At 45.0% G+C, this 24,570-nt stretch overlaps 1 protein-coding gene across 7 annotated transcripts; it reads left to right on the top strand.

Moving 5' to 3' along the window:
* The first annotated feature begins 228 nt into the window (after positions 1-228).
* Positions 229-23,722, top strand: LOC102987547 (zinc finger protein 300-like). Of its 7 annotated transcripts, none has more exons than XM_028499122.2 (9): positions 229-304; positions 716-833; positions 5,456-5,490; positions 6,093-6,309; positions 8,333-8,505; positions 9,581-9,623; positions 16,384-16,650; positions 17,163-17,258; positions 19,374-23,722. In XM_028499122.2, the coding sequence occupies exons 4-9, from the start codon at positions 6,294-6,296 to the stop codon at positions 20,468-20,470; spliced, it is 1,692 nt and encodes a 563-aa protein (XP_028354923.1). In that variant the 5' UTR covers positions 229-304; positions 716-833; positions 5,456-5,490; positions 6,093-6,293; the 3' UTR covers positions 20,471-23,722. The 7 variants fall into 7 exon arrangements, with proteins under 7 accessions (XP_028354923.1, XP_028354922.1, XP_054946273.1 ...); XM_028499121.2 differs by having other exon boundaries at positions 5,354-5,490; XM_055090298.1 differs by lacking the exon at positions 229-304 and having other exon boundaries at positions 821-833; positions 5,213-5,490.
* Positions 23,723-24,570: the final 848 nt, after the last annotated feature.

The raw sequence follows: 24,570 nt of genomic DNA, 5'->3' as shown, positions 1-24,570 counted from the left end.
GGCCCGGCAAGACCGTGAAGATGGTGTGTTCATGGCCAGCCTGCAGGTCCATCGGGGCTGCCAAGGGAGACGCCTCTTTGCCAATCCACGTCGCCACGCGTGCCCGCCCACGCCAGCCGCCCCGTGGCCGGAAGTGCCTCTGGCTGACCGGAAGTGCCTTGCCGCGGGGGCTGCGGGGAGTTGTAGTTCCACCCCAGTCCAGGGGCGCCTACGCAGTGCAGGGGTGTCCGAGTGTGATCTGCGCACTTCCGGACCCCGGGCTGGTCTTACGGCGTCCAGCACCTCGGACCTGGCCGGTTCTGAGGTCTCCGCGGCACCTCGGACTGGTGGTTCCCTTGGCTCCCGGCTGTAGGGAGGGCACGTGTGTCGGAATCCACGGCTGCATAGCCAGGCGGGCGCTAGGAGGAGGGGTGCTCTGTGTGGGGCGTCCGGGGGGGTCCGGGTGGGCGGCTCCGTCTGACGTCTTCTGCGGAGGGTCAGGGTTTCTGTTTGGTGTGGGCTGGGGGCCGCAGGCTGACTGGGTCTCACTGCTTCTCTGACCTCCCACAGCTCAGCCTCTTCTGAGCCCACCATCCACAGGGGGCTACCGCAGGGTACCCAGTGATAGCCTTGGCCTCAAGGAGCGGGGGACTAGCTCTCCCGCGAATGGTCACCCCTTTTTCCCGACGGTGGATTTGTTTCTGACCTTTGACCTGGAGCTTCTCTGCCCACCCAGGTCCCTGAACTCCACTCAGGCGTCCAGACCTCCTGTGGGTGAGGAGGGAACTGCTGAGGAAAGGCCCCCCTTCTCTCCGACCCTCCCTCCCTCCTGCGGACCCTACATCCAGCCAAGGGTAGGCTCTGAGCTCTGAGGGCAATTAAGGAAGTTTGTGAAACGATTGTTATTTCAGGGGTCTACAGTGTCAGTATTCATCTGACAAGCTTTTAGAGTGTCTGGGTCAGCCCCTGGGGAAGCACCTGGTCCCATCCGTGGCTGGGGTCTTATGGAGATGTCAGTCCTGTGAACAGATGAGGGCCCTCAGGGTGTGGGTGCCCTGGTAGTTATCTCTACTGGATGAATGGACATCCTGGGAGGGAGGTCGGTTCCTACTGGGGGAGGCGGGGCTAAAGATCAGACTTAAATAGGGTCTGCGTAGGTGGAAGGGGGCAAAAGGGTATTCCAAGCGGAGCGAACCGCATATGCAAAGGTAAGAGGCTTAAACCGAGGGGGTACGGCTGGATTCCGCGCTCTGGAGGAGCCTTGAGGTGGTGAGGGAGCAGATCAAGCTAGCGTAGGGGGTGTGGACTGGGTCCTGTTGGTGCCTGAAGTGTTTTAAGCAAGGCAGTGGTGCGGTTATACTTGTTTTTTGGTCGCAATGTATGAGCGGCTGAATAAGGTAGTGAGAGAAGAGTAGAGGCGTCGTATCTCAGATTTGTGAAGCCGTAGCATCGCCAGGTCTCGGGAGTGAAGGTGGGGTAGTGTGAACGCATCTGTTTGCAGACAGAGAAAGTTCAGTGTAGTCTGTTCTTTTAAGGCAGTTGGTGAAGAAAGAGAGCAATGTGAGGGTGGGAAGTGATGCAGAAATGATGGAGGATTTGTCTTTCTTTGATTCTTTTTTGTTCAAGTTGGGACAGATTTGAGCTGTGGGGAAAAACTGAAACCGGTACTGTAGTTTTAAATCTTGATAAGGTCAAATGTATCAGGTTTTTCCATTATGCCTTGAACTTGGGTTTTATTGAAGGAGTTTCCCCTACTGCAATCCATAGTTCTATATATATATTTTTCTATGATTTATAGTTATATTAGGAAATATCTCAAATGCAGCATGCAAAGTAGAAAAAGAAACTTTTGTGCTTATCATCTAGATTGAGCAAATGTTAAAGGTTTATTTGCTTCAGATTTTCTGAAGAACTAAAACCTCATAAATACTTGAAGGCTTTTTGCACCCTCCCTATTGGATTTTCCTTCTTCTCACTCAGAGGTAACTTCTAAAATTGCTATGTATCCTTTCATGTTTTTATTTACTTACAAATATGAATGTAGCCATAAACAATATATACGCTTGTGTTGTATATTCATTACCTTTGCCTATATTTCTTTTGGATTTTTTTCTTATTTATTTTTAGTGTGTTGTCTAGATACAAATCCATTTTGCCTTGTGCACGTTGCAAAAATCTTGAATGGAATTTGATTGGACTTAATGTTTCTTTGATGGGTATATTTTTGAGTATGGATCCATTTCACTTAATGTTCTGTAGTTTATTTGGTTTTCTGTTGCTTTGTTAATTTGATTAATTTATATTTTTCTGGAAAGTTGTCCAATTTAATTTCAACTTAATGGCATTATTTATAATAGTCTCATAATTAAAAGAAAACTCCAGTATATCTGTAATTGTCTCCTTTTTCATGTCCAAAAATTGTTTCTTTTTTGCCTTTTCTTGTTTTCTTGATCAGTCCTGCCTGAAGTTAGTCTATTTCATTAGTTTAAAATACAAAACAACTATTTTATTAGTTGTAATAAATCCTTTCCAAGAATTGAATTTAGTTTTTTCTTTTAAATTTTTCATTTTGGGCACAATTTCAGAATTACAGAAAACTCATAATAGTAGAATGGTGCAAAGAATTCCTAAATACCTTTCATCTAAATTCCCCAAATGCTAACATTTTACCACATTTGTATAGGGGGTTCCAGGAACTGGACGGATTTCAGGGCCAGTTAAGGAAAAAGATGTAAACATGAAGTGGCAGGAACACATGCAAAGATTATTTACGCATGCATGAGGGAGAAAGGGGCCTCTTGTAGCATGAGCCCACCCAGAGGCTGGGGCCCAGGGGCCACTTCCCAGAAGAGAGGAGGACAGGGGAACCCTGGGGGGTATCTCTGGGTCAAAGCCACTTGGGGTCTTTATAGCCACATGGTTTATAGCTATCAGAAACTGGGTGTGGTTTCACAGGGTGGGTAAAGCATGCATCTTCCAAATGACTAAAAATGTGCTGATATTTGGACTGTGTTTAAAACATTCACATGTGTTGACATTTGAGTTTGGGGCTGCTGGTCTTTTGAGCTATTGGTCTCAGCCTGCTGTGAAGAAATAAACCACCCAGGGGCCATCTTTGGCTCATTGCTAATACAGTTAGCTTTATCCTGCTTTTCCTCCCCCCTCTATACATATATGTGTGTGTGTGTAAATACTTCAATGTGCATTTCCCAAAAACAATGGCATTCTGTCACACAACCACAGTATAATGGTCAAAATCAGGAGATTAACATCGATGCAATATCATTGTCTAACCCACAGATTTTAGTCAGATTTTACTAGCTGTCTCAATAATAATTTTTCGAGCTAAAGAAAATCCAGGATCATGCATTGCATTCCCCCCCACATCTCTTTAGTTTCCTTTACTCTGGAACAGTTTCCCAATCTTTCATTGTCTTTAATAACATTGACGTTATTGAAGAATACGGGCCAGTTATTATAGAACGTTCCTCAATTTAGGTGTGTCTGGTGTTACATCATGATCAGATTCAGGTAATACATTTGTGGCAGGATTTTTTAAAAAATCTGCTTAATTATTTCTTTTTTTCTTTTAAAATTTCTTCTCATACTTGTCTTTTTTTTTTTTTTACGTCTTTTGAGTTTATTCTTTTTTTCTGTGCTAGCCTCCTGCATTGAATGTCATTAATTTCCAGTTTTAATTTAATGCCTATCTTAGGGCTATAATTTTCCTTTAAGTATGTGTTTGTAAACATCCACCAGTTTTGGTATGTAGTATTTTTGTAGTCGTTGTAAATATTTTTGCATTCTTTTTATTTTCTGATTTTATTACTTTTTGGTTTAGAGAGTGGCATCTATGCAGTATTGATTTTTAAAAGATTGGTTGAGGTTTAATTTTTAGCTTGTCAATTTTATAACTGTATCAGATGCACTTTAAAAAATGTATATTCTCTAACTATTGAGTTCATTCTTCTGTCTGATCTAATAGGTCAAGCTTTTAAATTGTTATTCGCATCTTATATATTCTTACTATTTTTTTTGTATCTTAGATCTTCGTTTCTAAAAGTATATACTAAACTCTTTTTGCTGTGATTGACGGTTTGTCAGTTTCTCCTTGTTGCGTCGCGTCAGTGTTCAAGTGCATTTGAGCTGCATATTGCATCGTGTACGTTTGCTGGGGACACGGACCTAAGATCGAGTTGACTTCTGGTCATTGCTTTGTCTCCTTCCAGTGGGTCGTTCTTTCTTGTTTTTTGTCTGTCTCCGAATTTTTTAAATGAATGCCGCGCATTCTGTGGGGGAGACTTCTGGGAAGTTTCAGTGTGCGGAGCTGGGAGTGCAGGAGTTTGGTTGTTGCAAGACTGGTCAGCAGTTGCGATCTGGGCAAGGCTGGCATTTGTTGTCGCTATGGTTACCGTTGGCCTCGGCTGGCGTGGCTCTGTGCTTGGAGCCGCTGGTTGCTAGTCCCCCCTCCGGCCGGCTCCCCCCGCCCCACGCGCCCCTTCACTCTCCTCCTGCTGGCACTCCCGCCTGCTCCTCGGTGCTGGCTGGCCTGCTGGAGGAGGGGCAGGGTGCTCTTTGTGTCTCAGTCTCAGGAGGGCCCTGGGGCCTTGGGGATGCTGCCCCTCCTCGTGAGGTTGGCGGCTCTAAAAGTCTGAGCCCAGGACCTATGTCTGCCCCTCTCCCATGGGGATAGTGTGTGTGTGTGTTTGTTTCTTTTTCCTGCCACATGCGGTGGGTCTTACCAGTGCTCTGGGAGCAACAGGGTTTTGCTAACCTTCCCCCAGCAACACAGGGCTTTTGTTCCTCAGGAGAGAAATTTCTGGAAGGATGGGGCTTCCCGCGTTTCCAGCAATGGCAGCCACTCCCCTCCTGTAGGCCTTCACTACCCAGGGAGTCTCCGCGTGGTCTCCAGCTCCGCCCTGTCTGTGTTCATCCTCTATATCTGTATAAGAAGCAAATCACCACACATTTAGTGGTTTAAAGCAGCTCACAGCTCGGAGGCCAGACGTCCCGGTGGGATGGCCACGCTCCCTGCTTGGGTCTCCAAGGCCAAAATCAAGGCACTGGACGGGGCGGCCTCTTCTCCAGGGCTCCGGGGGAGAGTCCGCTCCAGGAGTTCGGGGTCAGGGGAAGTGAGTTTCTGGCGGTTTAGGTCGGAGGCCCCCGCGTCCCTGCCCGCTGTCGGCTGAGGGCCTGGCTCAGCATCTTCTCACACTCACGTCCGTCTTCAAAGCCAGAGACGATGCACCGGCTCCTTCCTGGGCTTTCGATCTTCCAGACTCCCCCTCTGACCCCCATCCATTTCCAACTCAGAGGTAGAGTGTCCTGCTGATATTTTGACCTGAGTCTCACCATGTCGTCTATTTATTTTCAGGTTTTCTTAGTGTCTTTGCAAAGGCTTAGAATCGGACTGTAGCCAGGGCGGCTCTGTCCTGTCTGCATATTCAAGCTTCTTTCTACCCACTTCTACCTGCAGAGTCTCGGAGGCCGGAGCTGAGCCTCCAGCCGACGGTAAGTCCTCCGCAGGAGAGCAGAGCTGGGGCGATCGGAATAGGTCCCAGTCCTCAAATCCCAGGCGTCCCAGAATAGAAAAATTCTCGTAAGGAAGGTGACCCGGGGAGCAGCCATCTCCTTGGCAAGAGGGATCCCTCTCTCATCCTGCTCCGTAGCTTAGGGCTGAAGTTGGAGGCTCACAGTCTGGGGCAGCCCCCCGAAAAGTGCCCCTACAACAGCCCGGGACCCGCTTTGCAGGCAGAATTTGGGTGATGTCATTGCCTTAGGGGATCATCTAGGACTTGACTTAGGGGAAGGTTTGGTAGGAGGAGGGGTGGGTCTCCTGCTTTAGGGTGTGAGAAGCATGAACTAGCAGGGAAGGGACCCCCATGGCTCTGAGGGTGACCCCCCCCCCAACCACCGATTTCTCTCCACTCATTCACATTTACTCTCATTCTCTGCTGTCCATCCAGCTAGATGTGTAGCTCCTCCCATCCCACTGTCACCTCCGCACCTGACTTCTAGTGACCTGTAACCCCACCCCCCCTTCTAGTTGAGTCAAGGCCCAGAAGTTGCTTTCTTAACCTAAGAGTATTTCGTTTTTCCTTCTCCTGTTAAAGACGAAAGAAAATGGGCGTGAGAGAGGTGTTCAGAGCCACCCAGCTTACTAGAGGCCGAGCCAGCACTAGCCCCCAGGGCTCCTGTCCGGAGGAGGCTGGGCGGGGCCCTCATCGCTAAGCCCCGCCCCTCCCCATCCTCCACCCCTTCAGACCTTCTCACGGATTTCCTCTCCTCCAGGGGCAGGACTCTGATAGGAGGTCATGGAGAGAGAACCCAGTAAGATGATATATGTATATTTTTATGCCATACTTAAGTATTAAACAATGAGCACGTTTACTGTTGAAAAAATTAGAAAATGTGAAAAACAAATCCTACCGTGTGAAGGTAACCATTGCTAACGTTTTGCGTGTTTTCTATAGAATTTTTTTCTTTACATGTTTATGAAAACCCATTCCATGACGATGAAGCAGGAAATGGAGTAGAGGGTCACAGACCACTGTTTTTGACCCACGCTGTTGGGCCCGCCTTCCTGTATTAGCTTCCTGGGGCCACCATCACAAGTACCACAGACTGAGTGGCTTACACAACAGAAATTTAATCTCACACAGTTCAGGAGGCTGGAAGTTGAGATCAGGGTGTGGGCAGGGTTGGTTCCTCTGAGGCCATGAGGGAGGACCTGCTCCAGGCCTCTCCCCGAGCTTCTGGAGCTCTGCTGGCAATCTGTGGTTTCTGCTGCAACACCCTGACCTCTGTCTTCCTCTTCGCATGGACTTCTCGCTGTGTCTCTGTGTCTAAATTTCCCCTTTTCATAAGGACGCAGCCATATTGCGTTGAGATCCACCCCAGTGACCCCATTTTCACTCGATCATCTGCAAAGACCCTCTTACTAAGTAAGGTCATGTTCTGAGGTCCTGGGGGCTAAAACTCCGACATAGCTTTTGGGGGAACACAATTTAACCCATTGTACCTCCCCTCCAGGATGCTATCTCAGGGAACCCCATAGCTGTTGGGTCCCTTCAGGTTATAGCAGAATAGGCCCCCCTCAGTTGCCAGCTGTCTGTGAACATCTTACTCTCATGTCCAGTCTCCAGCTTCTCCCTCTCCCGTGTGGAGCCAGAGGTCTGGGACCTGGCTGTGGGAAGGGCACGTGATCTGTTCTGTCTCTGCTCCTTGATTCTTCCTTCTCACTGGATTCCCTCCTTTCTCCTCCAGGGTCAGGGTATGAGGAGGGGAGGGGAGAGGAAAAAATAGCTCAAATTTTCCCCTGCTTGGTGTTATTTGTAGCTCTCACCTGCCTAGTGCTGGCTGCCCGCAGGAGGCCACGTGATGGCCCTTTGTCGGGGTGCCCAGCCTGGGACACCAGCAGTGGCTCTCTGCAGACCTCCATGCTCTTGGCTCAGTGGTCCTGCCCCTCAGGACCGGCTCTCTTCACCCTGCCAGCAGCCTGCTTCATCAGCATCCCTGCAGTAGGGCTTAAGCCCACTTAGCTTCCCCACCATCCACTTGGCTCCCCCGGGAACCCTCCCATCCTTGATCCAGCAAACGCAGGCTGTGCAGCTGGCTTCCGCTCCTGCGCCCTCCCCTCCCCTGGCTGCCGTGGGGAGCCTCTGACTTCTGAATTCTTCAGCTGGAAAGCTGGCTCCTGTTTCTGGGTTCCTGCACGCCCTAAACATTCACAGGAGCCCCCCTCTGGGGAGTTTCTGCAGCTGGACATACGCCAGCCTGGGGGTGTAGTTCTCCCTTTCTCCAGGCTCCCTCCAGCACCCATGAACAGTTTTCTTGGAGCACACCCCCTCGTGGCTTGCAAGGGGAGCAGCCCCCAACTAGGACGGGAGGCAAGCCCCACGGTACACTTGCTCAATAGACAGCTCTCCTTCGATAATTTCCCTCCCCCAAAGGAAGGAATCTGTTAGGGTGTGTCTGGAAGCTCCTCCTTAGAATTTGGGGTGTTTGGGATTTGGCTAAAATTTCCAGGCACGTGGGAAAATATCCCATCCATTCTCCTGTTACGCATCTGTGAATCATATGCTACGTATCCTGCTTGTTTCACTTGCTGGTATTGTTGGAAGATCATTCCATGTCAAATATTTATAATATTTTAAGTTGATTCATAGCTTGGCATGCTTTAATTGTATCATAATTTATTAACCAATCTCTTATTTTTAAGCACTTAGGTAGCCTCCAATTTTTTAAAAAAAAGACACCCTCAGAATTCTTTATGGAGATTCTGTAATTCTAGAGTTTTAGTGTCTCTGCAGAATTCTTGGATCAAACTCCAGTGTGTCTCTATCCTGAGTAGGAACTTACCTAGGACCAACCTCGTGTCTATTCAGGAGAGATAGGTGTGGGGTCCAGTTGATGCTTCCAGCCACAGTAAATTTGCTCCTGAACCTTCGTGTTCCTGTTCCCTGGGAAAATGAGGAAAGGAGGAGGAGGGCTCAGGAGAAGTCATCAGATCTTGTCCCATATTTGGTAAGTGGCAGAGCCAGACCGGGACCACTTCCTGGGCAGAGATCAGCACAGTTCAGCCCAGAACGGGTCTTGATAATAAAATTTACTGTCGAGAAACTACAGCTACGAGAGGAGAAGCAAACAAAACTTAGCAGGATCCACGGATAGAACTGAGCGCCCCAGGTTAATAGACCTCCAGTTGCCTTAGCGAAGTGCCATTGAATGGACTCCGCCTTCTAGAACCCATTTTTATATTTTCCTGTGAATTTCCTCAACACCAGGGGCAGGAATGGTGATAGAAGCTTTGGGTTAGAAGATTAGTAGGCTACAGATAGTTTTAAAATGATAATTTTAAAGACATGATCATACATGAAATGCCCATTTGTCATAGACGAGCTTAGAAAATTCATCTAAGTACAAAGAAAAAAATGTAAAATTGGGCCATCATCCAACTATGCAAAGCTAACTACTACTTACATTTTGTCTTACATCATTTCAGAGACTATTCCGTGTGAGAGTGTGTGTGTGTGTGAGTGTGTGTGTGTGTGTGTGTGTGTGTGATCAAATAGTTTTCAACCACCTTTTTCAGTTGCCAGTATACGATCAATAAATTGTCTTCTATGGTTTTATTTTTATTTAGCTACATGATGTTTATTTCCCTTTGGTTGTGGTATATTCATTTAACTCGTCCTCTATAGTTGGATATTTAGTTATTTGTGTTTTTTCAGAGTTTTACCAGATTGTAGTAAATATCTTGGCCACTAAATCTTTGCCCGAACTCATGACTGTTTCTTCAGAATAAATTTCTATTAATTAAATTTCTGGGTAGTGGCAGGGGAGGGTAGTAAATTGCACATTGATTACTGCGAGTCAGGGATGTGTATTCGTTAAGTAGAAAAATAATTCAGGTTCAAGCCTCAAAGTGGGGTCCCCATCACATTCCAAGGTGAGAGCTTTGCTCTGATAAACGGGGTTCTTGGGAGGAGCCCCCAAGCCACCCCGTGCCTGGGGTGTTAGAGCAGTTGATTCTGAGGCTGGAGGCAAGCTTGGCCTCTCATGTCCTCTTCTCCCCCCACCCCAATCTCTGCCTCCACAGGTGTCTGCTTTTCCCAGACCAGCAAGGAAGGACCATGTGCCAGGTGAGTGTGGCATTTCTTTCAACTGTGCATTTTGTTTTACCATGGATTTCAGGATGCTTGTAAGAATTAATTCAGTCAAACACAATGCAAACAGAAATCAGGACCCGTGAAAATAGGAAGAGAGTGGACAATCAAGGCCATGGGAAAGGCAGGGTGGGGGCAGTACAGAGGCTGCTGGGGTTTATTTGCTGCCCTCTAAATTTATGCCGGACATGCCTGGCACTTTAAAAAGACAGATTCCATCCCACAGATGACTTGTGTTGTCTGGGACAAGCATATCACCTTCTCAGGGGAAATAAAGTTTTTTAGGATATTTAGACATTTATGTGATGCGTCTTCATATGTGAGATATAGCAGGCAGGTTCCTCAATAATAGCAACATTCAAATAAACACAGCAGCAGATCTCCTGTGACTTTTTTTTTTTTCCAGTATAAAGAGTGGATATTGTGCCAGTGCAGAAATCTGTGATTACAGTTGTAGGAGGAATCCAAACACTCAGGTCTGCATAAACAGCTGTGTTACGGTTCACACTGACCTAGATAAAACACTGCATGATCTAGAGGAACGAGTGAGTGGCATGTTCTTCAAACTGCTGCTCATAATAATTTTTGACACAGATGGAGCTTAAACAGCTCAAAGCTTCCGTCTTCGGCAGGGGCAGGGGGGTAGATTGTGCGAGCTCGCCTGCCTCCTTCTCTCTCCATGACTTAGACCTCACCCATTGCCCTTGACCTCCCCTGCGTCTTTTCTCACTGGTCATCATTATCTTTCTTCAGACATCATGATATCGTTGTGTTCTGTCAGCCGGTCATTCTCAAATGCCTCTGTTCCTAAAGGGCCTCCCTCTTTACCCCGGGCTCTAGGGTTGCATGAACTTGACGTGCACTGGTCAGAATCCTGGAAGTTACAAGAGGCCGAAACCCAGCTAGAGCTAGTTGAGGACAAAGACAAAAATCTAGGCAGCACCCCAAACTGGGAAGAGCAGGCGTGCTGGGACTGGGAGAGTTCCGCCCGGGGACTCAGATCTCACCGGGTGTCTCTCTTGTTCCCTTGTCCCTGTTTCTGTGACTCCTTTTCTCATGCCGACTTCATCCGTATGGCCGGAAATAGGGTGGCCATCAGCTCTCACATCTCACATTGACAAGTTCTGCCACGGAATGGGACCAAGTCTCCTTTCATAGGGCCAGTTTGAAAGATCTTTGGGAAAGATTGGGATTGGTCCAGCTTAGTTCAAGGGCTGAGGGGCTGGGTCTGCAGGGGGGCGCTCCCAGGAGCACCATGTGCTTGGGGTGGGGAGGAGGGAGGACGTTAGTCCCAGAGGAAGATGAGACCTGGTGGGTAAACACTGCAGCTGTCCACTCCAGGAAGGCAAGCATTCACAGGGTGTTGGTTTTGAGCTCAGGGACCTGTCTTTTTTGCTGCAGAATGCTCTATCTACAGGCGCTTTTTTTTTTTTTTTAATTGAAGTATAGTTGACTTACAGTGTTACGTTAGTTTCAGGTGTAGGGGCCTGTCTTGAGGGGAGTGTCTGTGCTTAATAAAGCTAGGACTATCTGGATATCTGATACGAGGAACATCCTGGGGACAGGCCCGATCTGAGAGGTTGAAAACCAGGTGGCGACTCCACAGCCTCCTCAGAGGAGAGAGCTGACCGCACCATGAGGCTGTCAGACCTGTATGTGAAGCTGGAGGTTTCATTTGGTGTCTTCTGGGGGAAACTTTTGTTTTGTAGGAAACCAAGTCTCACTGGGAGCGTCTCCCTGTTATGGCTATGTGTGATAAAGATAATGACAATAAAACTTATAAAACTATCTGTTGAGCACTTATGTGCCGGTCTCTGTGTTTTTCGTATATTGTTTCATGAATAAACCTGTGAGATAGATATTACCATTAACTCCTTCCCTCATTTTACAGATGAACAGACTGAGGCTAGAGATGTTAAAATCCATCAGGCGATGGAGTTGGGATCTGAACGCAGGCAGACAGACAGACATAGAACTGGGCCCTTAATGATTAAACTGTAGTTTTATCTACCAATAGCAAATTCCCAGCAAAGGAATCCAGTAGTATTGATGTGTTCTAGACATGCATTGTCCATCACGGTAGCCAGTAGCCACAGGTAGATACTGAGCATCCAAAGTGTGGTTAATGTGACTGTGGTTCTGAATTTTTAAATTACATTTCGATTTAAAAACTGAATCAGAGTAAATATTTTTTCAGGAAACACAACTTTGTTTTGAAAAGACTACGTTTCACCAAAGTGAAATTGAAAAGTGTCTGAATTGAGATGTACCTTAAGTGGAAAATACACACCAGGTTTTGAAGATGTGATATGATTAAAAAAGAATGAAAACTATATCAGTGATTTTAAAATAATTATGATATGTTGAAATTATATTTTGGATAGATTAGGTTAAAGAGAGATTAAAATTCTTTTTTTTTTTTTACTGTTTAAAAGTGACTACTAGAAATTTTTATTTTTTTAAACCACTTTGAGGTATGATTGACATTCAGTCTGTACATATTTAATGTACACAGTTTGATGAGTTTACAGATAAGTGTACACCCATGAAACCATCACCACGGTTAAGGCCATAAACTTATCCATTGCCTCCAAAAATTCCCCTCCCCCCACCTTTATAATTTTTTTCTTTTGAGGTAGGAGCATTTAACATAAGATCTATCCTCTTAGCAAATTTTTAGGTATACACTACAGTATTGTTAAAAACAGGCATGATGCTGCACAGCAGATCTCCAGAAGTTTCTCATCTTCCATATCTGAAACTTTGAATCCTTTGACCAACCTCCCAATTTCCCCCTCCTCCCAGTCCCTGGTAACCGCCATGCTACTCTTTAATTCTATGAATTTGACTATTTTGGATTCCTCATAAGAGTGAGATCATTGTGGTATTTGTCCTTCTTTGTCCGACTTATTTCACTTAGCATAATGTCCTTTAGGTCCATTTATGTTGTCACAAATGGTGGGATTTTCTTTCTCATGGCTGAATAATATTTCATTGTATATATATACCATATTTTCTTTATCCATTCACCCACTGATGGACACTTGGGCTGTTTCCATCTCTTGGTTATTGTGAATAATGCTGCAATGAAATGGGAATATAGACATCTCTTTGATACCCTGCACTAAGATAACATCATCTGCAAACAGAGATACATTTATTTCCTCATTTCTGATGTGGATGCCTTTTATTTCTTTTTCTTGCCTAATTGCTCTGGCTGGACTTCCAGTACTGTGTTGAATAGGAGAGGCAACAGTGGGCATCCTTGCCCTGTTCCAGAACTTAGAGGGAAAGCTTTCAGCTTTTCACCATTGAGTATGGTGTTAGCTGTGGGCTTTTCATAAATGGCCTTTATTGTGTTGAGGTAAGTTCCTTCTATACCTAATTTGTTGAGAGTTTTTATCATAAAAGGGTGTTGAATTTTGTCAAATGCTTTTTATGCATCTGTTGAGATGATTATGTGATTTTTATCCTTCATTCTGTTAAGGTAGTGAATCACAGTGATTGGTTTTCATATGTTGAATCATCCTTGCATCCCAGGGATAAATCCTACTTGGTCATGGGTTATGATTCTTTTAATGTGCTGTTGAATTTGATGTGCTAGTCTTTTGTTGAGGATTTCTGCATCTGTGTTTATCAGGGATATTGGCCTGAGTTTTCTTGTGGTATCTTTGTCTGGTTTTGGTATCAGGGTGATGCTGGCCTCATAGAATGAGTTTGGAAGGATTCCCTCTTCTGTTTTTTGGAAGAGTTTAAGAAAGATTGGTACTAATTCTTCTTTGAATTTTTGGTAGAATTCACTCATAAAGTTCCTGGGCTTTTCTTTGTTGGCAGTTTGACAGTTTTTTGGTTACTTCTTCATTCTCTTTATTTGTTACTGGTCTGCTCAGGTTTTCTATTTCTTCTTCTTCTTCTTTTTTTTTTTGTGGTACGCGGGCCTCTCACTGTTGTGGCCTCTCCCGTTGCGGAGCACAGGCTCCGGACGCACAGGCTCAGCGGCCATGGCTTACGGGCCCAGCTGCTCCGCGGCATGTGGGATCTTCCTGGACCGGGGCACGAACCCGCGTCCCCTGCGTCGGCAGGCGGATTCTCAACCACTGCGCCACCAGGGAAGCCCTCTATTTCTTCTTGATTCAGTATTAGTAGGTTGTATTTTTTTTTTTTTTAGAAATGTATCCATTTCTTCTGGGTTGTCCAATTTGTTGGTGTATAATTGTTCATCATAGTCCTTATGATCCTTTTTATTTCTGTGGCATGAGTTGTAATGTCTCCTCTTTCATTTCTGATTTTATATATTCCATTCTTCTCTTTTTTTCCCCTTAGTCTAGCTAAGGGTTTCTCAATTTTATCTTTTTAAAAAACCCTGCTAATTTGGGCTTAGTTTTTCTAAAGGTGCAAAGTTAGGTTGTTTATTTGGTATCTTATTTTTAAAAGTAGGTGTTTATTGCTATAAACTTGCCTCTTAGTACTGCTTAGTACTAAGCACACTAAGGTGTACTTAGTACATCTCCTAAGTTTTGGTTTGTTATGTTTTCATTTTTTTGTTTTGTTTTTTTGTTATGTTTTCATTTTCATTTTTCTTGAGATACTTTCTAATTTCCTTTTTGATTTCTTCTTTGACCCAGTGGTGTTTAAGAGTGTGGTTATTTAATTTCCATGTATTTAAAATTTTTCCCATTTTCATTACTATTATTGATTTCTAGCTTTGTGAATAATTTCAGTCTTCTTAAATTTGTTAAGATTTGCTTTTATGTCCTAACATATGATCCATCCTGGAGAACGTTCTGTGTGCTCTTGAGAAGAATGAGTATTATGCTGCTGTTGGGTACAATGTTCTGTATATATCTTTTAGGGCTATTTGGTCTATAGTGTTGTTCAGTTCTGCTCTTTCTTTGTTGGTTTTCTGTCTGGATGAGAATGGAGTATTTAAGTCTGCTACTATTATTGTATTGCTGTCTATTTCTCTCTTCTGATTTGTCCATGTTGCTTCACATATTTAGGTGCTTTGATGGTCTGTGCATATATAATTGTTACATCTTCCTGTTGAATGGACCCTTTTATAATTATATGACTTTCTTTGTCTCTTGTGATAGTTTTTGAATTAAAGTCTATTTTGTCTGATATAAGTATAGCCAGACCTGCTCTCTTTTGATTACCATCTGCATGGAATATCTTTCTCCATCCCTTCACCCAATATGTGTCCTTATATCTAAAGTGAGTCTCCTGTGGACAGAAAATTGTTGGGTCTTGCTTTTTTATCCATTTGGCCACAGTATGTGTTTTAATTTGAGGAGCTTAGTTCACTTATATTTAAAGTAATTACTGATGGGTAAGGACTTACTATTGCCATTTTGCTAATTGTTTTCTGTTTTGTAGTTCTCTTGTTCTTCTCGTCCTCTCTTTGTTGTGGTTTGAGGACAGTTTTGGTAGTGACATACTTTGATTTTTTTCTCTTTTGTTGTGGTTGCCATGAGGCTTGCATTGAATATTCAATAGTGTTAACAGTCTATTTTGATAACAACTTAACTTCAATTGCATACAGAAACTCTACACTTTACTTCCCCCTCCACTTTGTTATGACAGATTTTACTTCCTTTTATATTGTTTCCATTAACAAATCTGAAATAATTATTCTTACACTTTTGTCTTTTAACTTCTAAACCAATATTTAAAATGATTTACACACTAACATTATATATATAATACTCAGTATAAATTAAAATTGTAATTTTGGTCCTTAATTCATTCAGAGAGAGAGAAGAGGAGGGTGAAAGGGAAGGGGAGCCAAGCCCTGTTCTGTGTACGTGTAATCCTTTCTCTGCTTTCCTCTTGTTGCCACCTTAATTTTGACCATATCACATGTTGATGATTATAATTGTACCCGAACTTTATTTTTATTATTTTTTGGCTGCACCATGTGACTTGCAGGATCTTAGTTCTCCAACCCATGCCCCTGCAGTGGAAACACGGAGTCCTAACCACTGGGCTGCCAGGGAATTCCCTATAATTGTACCCGAATTTTATTCATTCTCTCCCTCCCAGTGATTCCCACCTCAGTGATGCAGTGATCTTCCACATCAGTTTGTCTTTGGTAGCTCCCCTTCTTAAATACTGTGATGGAGTCCCCATTGCATGTATGAAAAACCCTTTGTTTGTCCTATGATCTGACCTCTCTGTCTCTCTGTCTCTGTCTCTGTCTCTCTCTCTCACACACACACACACACACATACACATCCCCCTTATACTCTATACTGTCATTCCATACTGTCATATATTTGCAGTTCCTACCAGATTTTCCTTGCCTTTGCTCAGGCCGTGCCTCTTGATAGGAATATCCTTCCAACATCAGAACACAATTTATTTTTCATGATTCTTCTCACATGTGACCTCCAATGAAGCTTAACTTGACATCAGGATGTTGAATTTGACTGTCTTCTTTGTGTCTGTTCTGTACTTAAATGTACTTCCATCATAGCCTTCAGTGTATTGTTACCACACAGCAGACTCTTACATTCATCTCACTCCACCAGACTACAAATGCCCTAGAACAGAAGCAATGTGGCATTGAGCTTTCAACCTCAAGCACCATGCAGAACACCAGTGACATACCTGGTCTTCCGTAGATGCTTGCTCACTGAATGGATGGATGGATGGATGCATGGATGAATAGAGATCCAGAAGTGAGATATTTTCTAATGATCTTTTTTTTTTCTCTCCCACAAAATGTCGTACAAAGTTAGGGGCATGCTAAGCTTCCTATATAACTTAACATGGGGAAACCTGACCTCCGAAGGTGGTAAGATCCATCTCCTCTACACCTTTGCCATAATACTCTGTGCCGAGCACTCAAGATTAATCAGGAGTGTGCTGTTCCAGGGGTCGTTATCATTCAGAGACGTGGCTGTGGGCTTCACCCGTAAGGAGTGGCAGCAGCTGGACCCTACACAGAGGACCCTGTACCGGGACGTGATGCTGGAGAACTACAGCCACCTGGTCTCTGTGGGTGAGGAAGGCTTCCTGTTTCCCCTCTGCCCGCCGCTTATGTCTCAGCTTTTTTTTTTTTTTTTTTTTTTTTTTTGCGCGGTACACGGGCTTCTCACTGTTGTGGCCTCTCCCGTTGTGGAGCCCAGGCTCCGGATGCGCAGGCCCAGCGGCCATGGCTCACGGGCCCAGCTGCTCCGCGGCATGTGGGATCCTCCCGGACCGGGGCACGAACCCGCGTCCCCTGCATCGGCAGGCGGACTCCCAACCACTGCGCCACCAGGGAAGCCCTGAGCTCCTTTCTTTTCTCTGTTACGTAAGACCCTGTTAAGTACTAAAAATGTTTGGCCTTGGGTTTCAACCATCAGTAAGTCTTGTCCTCATCTCACCTGGATTATTTGTGAATTTTCTTCCCAAGTGAAATAGCTGTTCTTTGGCTGAGATGTACATGTTCATTAGGCAGCCTGAGTCTTCTGCTTCCTTGGATGGCCCAGGTGGCTCAGCATAAATCTTGTAACTATTTCTTATGAACAGGGTGTCAAGTCACCAAACCAGCTGTGATCTTCAGGTTGGAGCAGGGGCAAGAGCCGTGGATGAAGGAGGAAGAGATCCTCAGATGGAGCTTTCCAGGTGAGAGAGAACCAGCCTGGAGGGGGACAGTGGACATGAGATTCCAGGAAGTCACAAAGCAGAACCTCAGATTTTTTTTGTTTCACACATCTGTGTTAAAAGCCTTGGATCTTTGCAAGCAGCTATGGACATCTGACCCAAGACCTTGAAATGCCCAAATGATTCCTGCTACCTGCATACATCACACATCACTGCATGATTACTCTCCTTTCCCTGAATTTTAGAGAAAGACATATTCTTTTAAAGTTTATCCATTCATTCTATTCTGCTGCCCCCCTCTAAGACCTTGCTTTCTGTCTTTCTCTAGAGTCTTCAGGCTTACGCTTGTCCCCATGGTTATAAAACAGGCTTTCTCATGCTTTCAGGGGTTCATAGATTTGTCCTATTTTAAAATAACTGTGTTATTTTGTGCCACTCATTTTTATTTTGGTTGTCTTTTCTTTCAATGCCTTAAAAACTTATTTTCTACCTTTTATATGACTTTAAATTCATCTTCTTTCAAGACCATGTAACATGTCCCCATTTTGTCTGATACGTTATAACTGAAGCTTTTCCCCCATCTCAGTGTGATCCCACGGGGAGCTAAGCCTTTGTTTTATTCATCTTTATATCTGCAGAACACACATAGTATATATTGACTAACCCCCTCTACTGTCTAGGACAAGGATCCTTCATCAAGCATTTGTTCAGGGCAGTTGTTATTAATCAGGGGTGTACACCAGACTCACCGGGGGAGCATTAAAAATGCCCCCTGGCTGGGTCCCAACCCAGAAAATCCTGCTGGGGAAGGTCAGTAGGCATTGATTTTGTCTCTTAGGAATTCAGCAGTGGGGCTCAGGGAACATAAATATTTCTAAACACAGGAGTTCCATGGTTCCACTGGGTATTAGTGCCCAAGGTGAAATAGCAGGGTATTTGTGGTTTAAAATGTAAGTAAAGAAAAAGCAAATAAAGATCTAAGCATAGGATGAAGAATCCAACAGTTAAGATTCTCTAAGTAGATTCCACAGTGCTGTGGAAACCAACTTGCCCAAAGAATGTCAGTATGGGTTTAGTGGAGTGGCTGATCTGCAGGCATATGGGAAGGGGACACGTAGGGTTGGGTTGTCGGCCAGATTTGGTTTTAAAGGAACCAAATGAAGAAAACAGTCATCTGAGCAATCAGAACACAACACGGAATCTTCCCGGGGCAAGGATGGCTTGCATTCGGGTCTACGGTACTTATCTTGTGTCCATATACTGGACATCGTAAAGACCACGTAGAGCCACGTGAGAATAAATCGCTGCAGAATGGACCTCTGACTCTAGGAGAATTCCTTTAACAGTTAAAGAACTTGATGCTTTGAGAAAATTAATTTGATACACAGAATGGAGGGGAAGTTAAGGTGGGAAGGGCACAGGAAGTGCAGGTGAGAGAAAAGCCGATTTGCAACCTAGGAATAAAGTGAGGGGAACTCACACTTCGCTCAGCCCGAGTCCTTTGCTCCTATTTCCTAAACACCCTTCTCCCTAGAGTCCCCTGAAAACTGGTCTGTCTTTAGTCTTCGTTCATAATTCCTAAATACCCTTATCTCCTGATGGGGCCTCCTTATTATGTCTTCCCCTTACCTAGGGATGCTAGAGCTAGTACCGGCCTGTGATGGCCAATGGTGGCAGAATCCTCTGGCTCTGCATTCTGTGATTTCATCTTGAAATGCGTCACATTGGGGAATGCTTTCACCATGGAGGTTGGTAATTGGTACAGATCGGGGTTTCTTTTCCTCTTGGTGACCTGGTTCATCAGCACATCAATGCCTTGAGTCCACTATCTTCTAGTTTTTCTCTTGTGTGTGTTTTCACCTTCTTCCCAATTTAATGTGCGGACTTGATAATAGCAGAGCTTCCATATGTTCACCGTCAGGGTTTTATCTGTTTCCAGTTCTCATTTTTTTTTTTTCTTTTCAGAAGCCAAGGGAGTAGGAAGTGTTTATAGTAGGATTATGATTATTTAATCTCGGCAATCAGGTTTGAAACCACAAAGTTAATCCTCCTTCCAAACACTTCTGAAATAGTTCAGTTCTACGATGTGATCCTGCAAAGATAACACGTTTGTGTCCTTATTTATTTTTTCCCTAGAAGTTTTGCAAGTTGATACCCAAGTAGATAGACAATGGGAACACCAAGACAAACTTTTGAAGCAAATTGCACTCCTAGACAAGAAAAAATTGACCCCAGAAGGGCACAACGCATGTAACACAGTGGAAAAAAACACCTGTCCGAACACAAACGTCGTTTCTTCAGGACAACAGGTCCCTAAGTGCAAGTTGTGTGGAACAGCCTTGCCGGGTAATGCAGGTGTTACTCCTAACGCATACCTTGCAAGAAGGAGATTTGAGTATGATGCACAGGGGAACTTATTTCTCTATTCTAAGCTGGAAACTCCACATTCTGGGGCACATCCACGTGAATGTAAGCAATGTAGAAATGCTTTAAGCCGTGACCAAGCCCTTAATGCTGATCAGAGAACCGACAGTAACGAGAAACCCCACAGATGTACCAAATGTGGGAAAGGCTTCTCCCATAAATCAGAACTTATCACCCATCAGAGAGTCCACAGGGATGAGAAGTCCTCTGGATGCAACGACCAGGGGGATAGCCTGAGGGAGGAGAAGGTTTGCCTCAGCAAAAAACGTCCGGGAAATCACACAGACGAGAAACCTGGTGGAAATGGCAAATGCGGTAAAAAGCTCTCCCCAGAAACAAGCCTCTCCATACCCAAGGCCATTCTGGCTGGAGAGAAGCCTTATAAGTGTTCAGACTGTGAGAAAATCTTCTCCCACAAGTCACGTCTCATCGAACACCACAGATCCCACACGGGAGAGAAACCCTACGGCTGCGAAGAATGTGGGAAATCTTTCTCCCGGAAGTCATGCCTCATTATCCACTACAGAATCCACACAGGAGAGAAGCCCTATGGCTGCAGCCAGTGTGGGAAAGCCTTCTTCCAGAAGTCACACCTCATCCTTCACCAGAGGACTCACACCGGAGAGAAACCCTACGAGTGCAGCCAGTGCGGGAAGGCTTTCTCCCAAAACTCCTGCCTCATCATACACAAGAGAACCCATATGGGCAAGAAGCCCTATGAATGCTCTGACTGTGGGAAAACATTCTCCCAGAAGGCGAACCTCATCAGACACCACAGAATTCACACCAGGGAGAAACTGTACGGATAAAGTGGGAGAGAAGGTTTTCATCAGGAATTCCCAACACATCTAGGAATGAAAACCCTGTGGATTTTGTGAATGTGGAAAATCCTTCAGCAAGCAGTCCAATGCCACTGTGGGCAGACCTTCCTACCAAGTTGGAGAACTAGGAAATGCTTATTCTCTTAAAACTAAGGATAGAAGGGTAATGATGCTCTAGAGGGATCTATTTTTATAGGATAAACTTAACTATGAAGTGTATCTGTGTCTACATTAACTTGGCTATTGAGCTCTAAGTGAATAATTTAAACCATTAAGACAACAGATTGAATAAGCCACAGAAATCCCAGGGGTATGTGGGGACTATGTTCCTGGAGATGCTACATAAACAGAATTTTATTTTACTTATTTTTGAACTGCATTTGTAGTTGAACATAATTGTGAACTTGTAGACACAGATACCATAATATGTAGGATGACATCTATCAAGAGTTTCCACACTAAATTACACCCTTTTGTCTTTAATATACGTTATAACTGGGATTTACTACTCAACTGGAAGTCCATACACCGTACCACATACCGTTTGGTTTTTTGTTTGCTGGCAAGTATTACAGAGCCCCCCTGGATCTGGAAACCAGCAGTTTCATGACATCCCCTGATCTCTCTCCATCAACTAGTTTATAAGTCATGTTAAATGAGTAAGGTTGGGACTCCCTTTTCTGGCAGTATAGTGGACCACCTAAAGTGAAAAACGTTCCACTGTAAACCACTTGAAATGATGGACAATAACAGGTAACATTCTTTTAAATGCATAATTCAGCTTGCAAGAAAATCAGTGAGGCTTCCAGGTGCCAGTTCCAGAGGGAACTGAAAAGTGTGCAAGTTGATGCTGTAAGCTGCCCTGTAGGTTTGTTTACCCAGAAGCGTGGGTGTTAAAAGCTATAGGCAGAAGGCTTGGCACTGAAATACCTCATAAACTGAGAAACTTCAAAAGCCTGTATGTACATACAGGGAAAGGATGGACCAGAGAAAAACCTGCTCATTTGCTCAGGAAGCTTGCCTGTCTCCCTGGGCTCTGGTAGGGAAAGAATTTACCCTGATGATTCACAAGCCGTGACCTGCACCTCCTATGAGTTAGAATTGTTAATTTGCCCTATTCATGCCCCAGTTGATAAAATGCACAATTAACATAGAAATCTGTTCTGGTCTTTCTTTGAAACAACTTTACAGAAGCAAACACAAACTATTCTTGGAGGAAGACACCCTCAACCTGTGTTTCTCAGGGTTCTGACATACAAACCCAAAATGAGTTCATAATCCAGAATAATAAAATGTGAAGAAAGTCAACAGACATTTTAACAAAATAAAAACCTGAAGTCTTTTAAGGTGATAGAAAAATCTGAACTTCTATAAAAATGACTGTCTTGAAAAATGATGAAAAACAAAAAATCAAAACTGCATGAAAGCAAAGACACAAAGAAAGATAACTGGCTAATTTGGAAAAAGAACCACATAGGGTGTCTAGAAATGAAAAATATAGTCACTGAAGTTTAAAACTCAACGTTAGAATATTCTACATGTCAAACAGATTATACTCAGCTGAAGAAAATGGGAACAGGAAGGCAGAGCTATAAGCCAATTCACAGAATTCAGTATATAGAGAGGTGGAAAATGTGAAAGAATGGGGGAAGAGACATAAAAATGAGAAGAGCAGGGACTTCCCTGGCGTCCAGTGGTTAAGACTCCAAGCTTCCACTGCAGGGGGCGTGGGTTCGATCCCTGGTCAGGGAACTAAGATCCCACACGCTGCAAAGCACGGCCAAAAATACCAAAAACAAAACAAATAAAACAAAAAAAGAGAGAAGAGCAAACAGGAGCTCCTGAAAGACAAAATGAAAAAAACGGAAGAAAAGTAAATATTCAAAGATGTATTGGCTCAGATTTAACAAAAGATGTGCATTAACATGCATATGTGTGTGCAATATATATGTGTATATATATATGCATATATAGACATGCAATATATGCCTAGCTGAATAACTAAAAATAAGTTCACATCTAGATGTACTCGATGTATATCCGTCCAGAGTTTAGCTAAGCTACTCTCTAGTATTGCTGCCTCGTCGTCCATCGTGTTTGGTCAGATGGCTGCAGGGACCTTAAGCTGACACTAGCCCCTTGTGCAAGGACATGCCCTATAGCAGCCGCTCGGCCACAAGCAGATATAAGTCCCTGGAGTGACTGCCCCGCAACCCTTGTGATCAGCAGCTCACCTGCCTCCCGGTGCCTGTAAGCTTTACGCGCCCCTTAGCCAGGACCCCCGTGAGCTTACCAAAACCCTGCTCTCTGGGTTTGGATTGACCGATCTGGTCCTAACCTAGAAACCCCAGAGCGCTCCCCCCGTGGACCCTAATAAAGGGATGTGTGCCACGTCCAGTCCCTGTCTGCACTCTGCCTTGACCTCCCCTGGGGCCCCTCCAGGCGTGCTGTGTGCTTGGTCCAGGCCCTGTGAGTAATGAACTTGCCTATTTCGATTTCTCCGTGGTCTGTTGCTGAACTCACTCATCGTCCTGCACCCTGTGCTCCACTTAAGTGTTAATTTCACGAAGTCTTCACAGATGGGAACAGGATGGTAGAGTCTTGCAATTGGCTGGTGGAGAAATGCCTTTGGCTGGCACACGGGCTGTGGCTGTGTCTCCCACCCGTTGCTGCCCTGCGGAGGGTGAACTCCCCCAGTGGGTGTTAGACCTTGGGTGTATTTCCCCACTCCAGGCACAGACCCAGCTGCCGACTGTTAGGAGACTTGGCCACGGTTTCCAAAAGGTCCTGTCGGGGCAGGTGAGGGCTGAGATGCACTCTGCCACGAGCACGCGGCCACCACCGACTCACCAAAGCGCTGGTTCTAGGCTCCGAGGCCCCAGCTCCGGTGATCCTGCTGCCTCTGAGCTGGTGGGGGGTGAGCCCGATCCTAGTGAGGCTGATTGGAACACCCTGAGGGGAAGCAGCTGCCTGTGAGTCCAGCTGCCCGGGATTCCACTGCAGACCTTTATGGTAACATCCCCAAGGCCAAGTCAGTTGTCAGGGTGGCGGGTAATAGAGAATCAGAAGCTGAAACCTGAAACTGTATCGCATCTTCGAAAGTTGCTGAGTGAGTGAATCTTGAAAGTTCTCATCACAAGAAAATAAAATTTGGCAATTACATGAAGTGATGTTCGCTAGTCATCACGGTGATCACTTTGCAATGTACACAAATCGCGAATCATCACGTTGTACACCTGAAACCAATATGATGTTATGTGTCAATTATCTCTCAATAAATAAATAAACTGAAACTTGAAACTTGATGCGTCTCAAGACTCAAAATATTTTGAAAGACTTTGTACGGCAGGAGGGAGAGAAAAGGGGCCAGTCAGCCGTTGAAAGTATCTAAATCCGGCCTGCTACTCCCCACCACAGAATTAGGCCGAAGACCCAAAATGCCACGCCATGCGGGATCTTAGTTCCCCGACCAGGGATCGAACCCGTGCCCCCTGCAGTGGAAGCGTGGAGTCCTAACCACTGCCAGGGAATTCCCTGCATAACTTTTAAAAGAACCTGGGGATGGAGGGCCACCATCAGCAGGTGCAGGCCGGGCCTCCACCCTGACTTACCTCAGCGCCAAAGCAGCTGCAGCCACCTGTGTTCAGCAACCTGACAGCTCCCACCAAGGCTCCCCACCAGGCGGTCAAATGCAAAGGTTCCTTTGGTGTGGTCATCACTCTCAATCATGTACAGTGTGGATGATAGGATTGCTGGTGGCCCTCAGGCCTCACCCGGTCTCGGGAGATGCGCTGGAACAGATCAACCAGAGATACCAGGCCTGTTAGACTACCAGCCCTAAGTGTCTCCTGAGTGAGGACTTCCTCATAGCTGTAGGATTTGGGGAGGAATTGACGGGGGGCTTCCTGTGTGCCTCAGGGTCCCGAGCAGTGGCCTCAGGGAGAAGCAGAAGGTAAGAACGAAGATGGCACAGAAGGGTGGACAGAGACCCCCTTTCACGAGATTTTTTGTCTCTTCTTCCTGTCTTTTTTTTTTTTTTTATTTATTTATTTTTGGCTGTGTTGGGTCTTCGTTTCTGTGCGAGGGCT

This window comes from Physeter macrocephalus, chromosome 14 (genome assembly GCF_002837175.3).
Source record: "Physeter macrocephalus isolate SW-GA chromosome 14, ASM283717v5, whole genome shotgun sequence".
Lineage (NCBI taxonomy): Eukaryota > Metazoa > Chordata > Mammalia > Artiodactyla > Physeteridae > Physeter > Physeter macrocephalus.
The sequence above is the reverse complement of the archived record's forward strand: the minus strand, read 5'-3'. Positions and strand labels throughout refer to the sequence as shown.

Coding starts and splice junctions, on each gene's coding strand:
- LOC102987547 (XM_028499122.2), top strand. Junction 9,624..16,383: donor AAGGAAGGACCATGTGCCAG/GTGAGTGTGGCA, acceptor TGTCGTACAAAG/TTAGGGGCATGCTAAGCTTC. Junction 16,651..17,162: donor CAGCCACCTGGTCTCTGTGG/GTGAGGAAGGCT, acceptor TCTTATGAACAG/GGTGTCAAGTCACCAAACCA.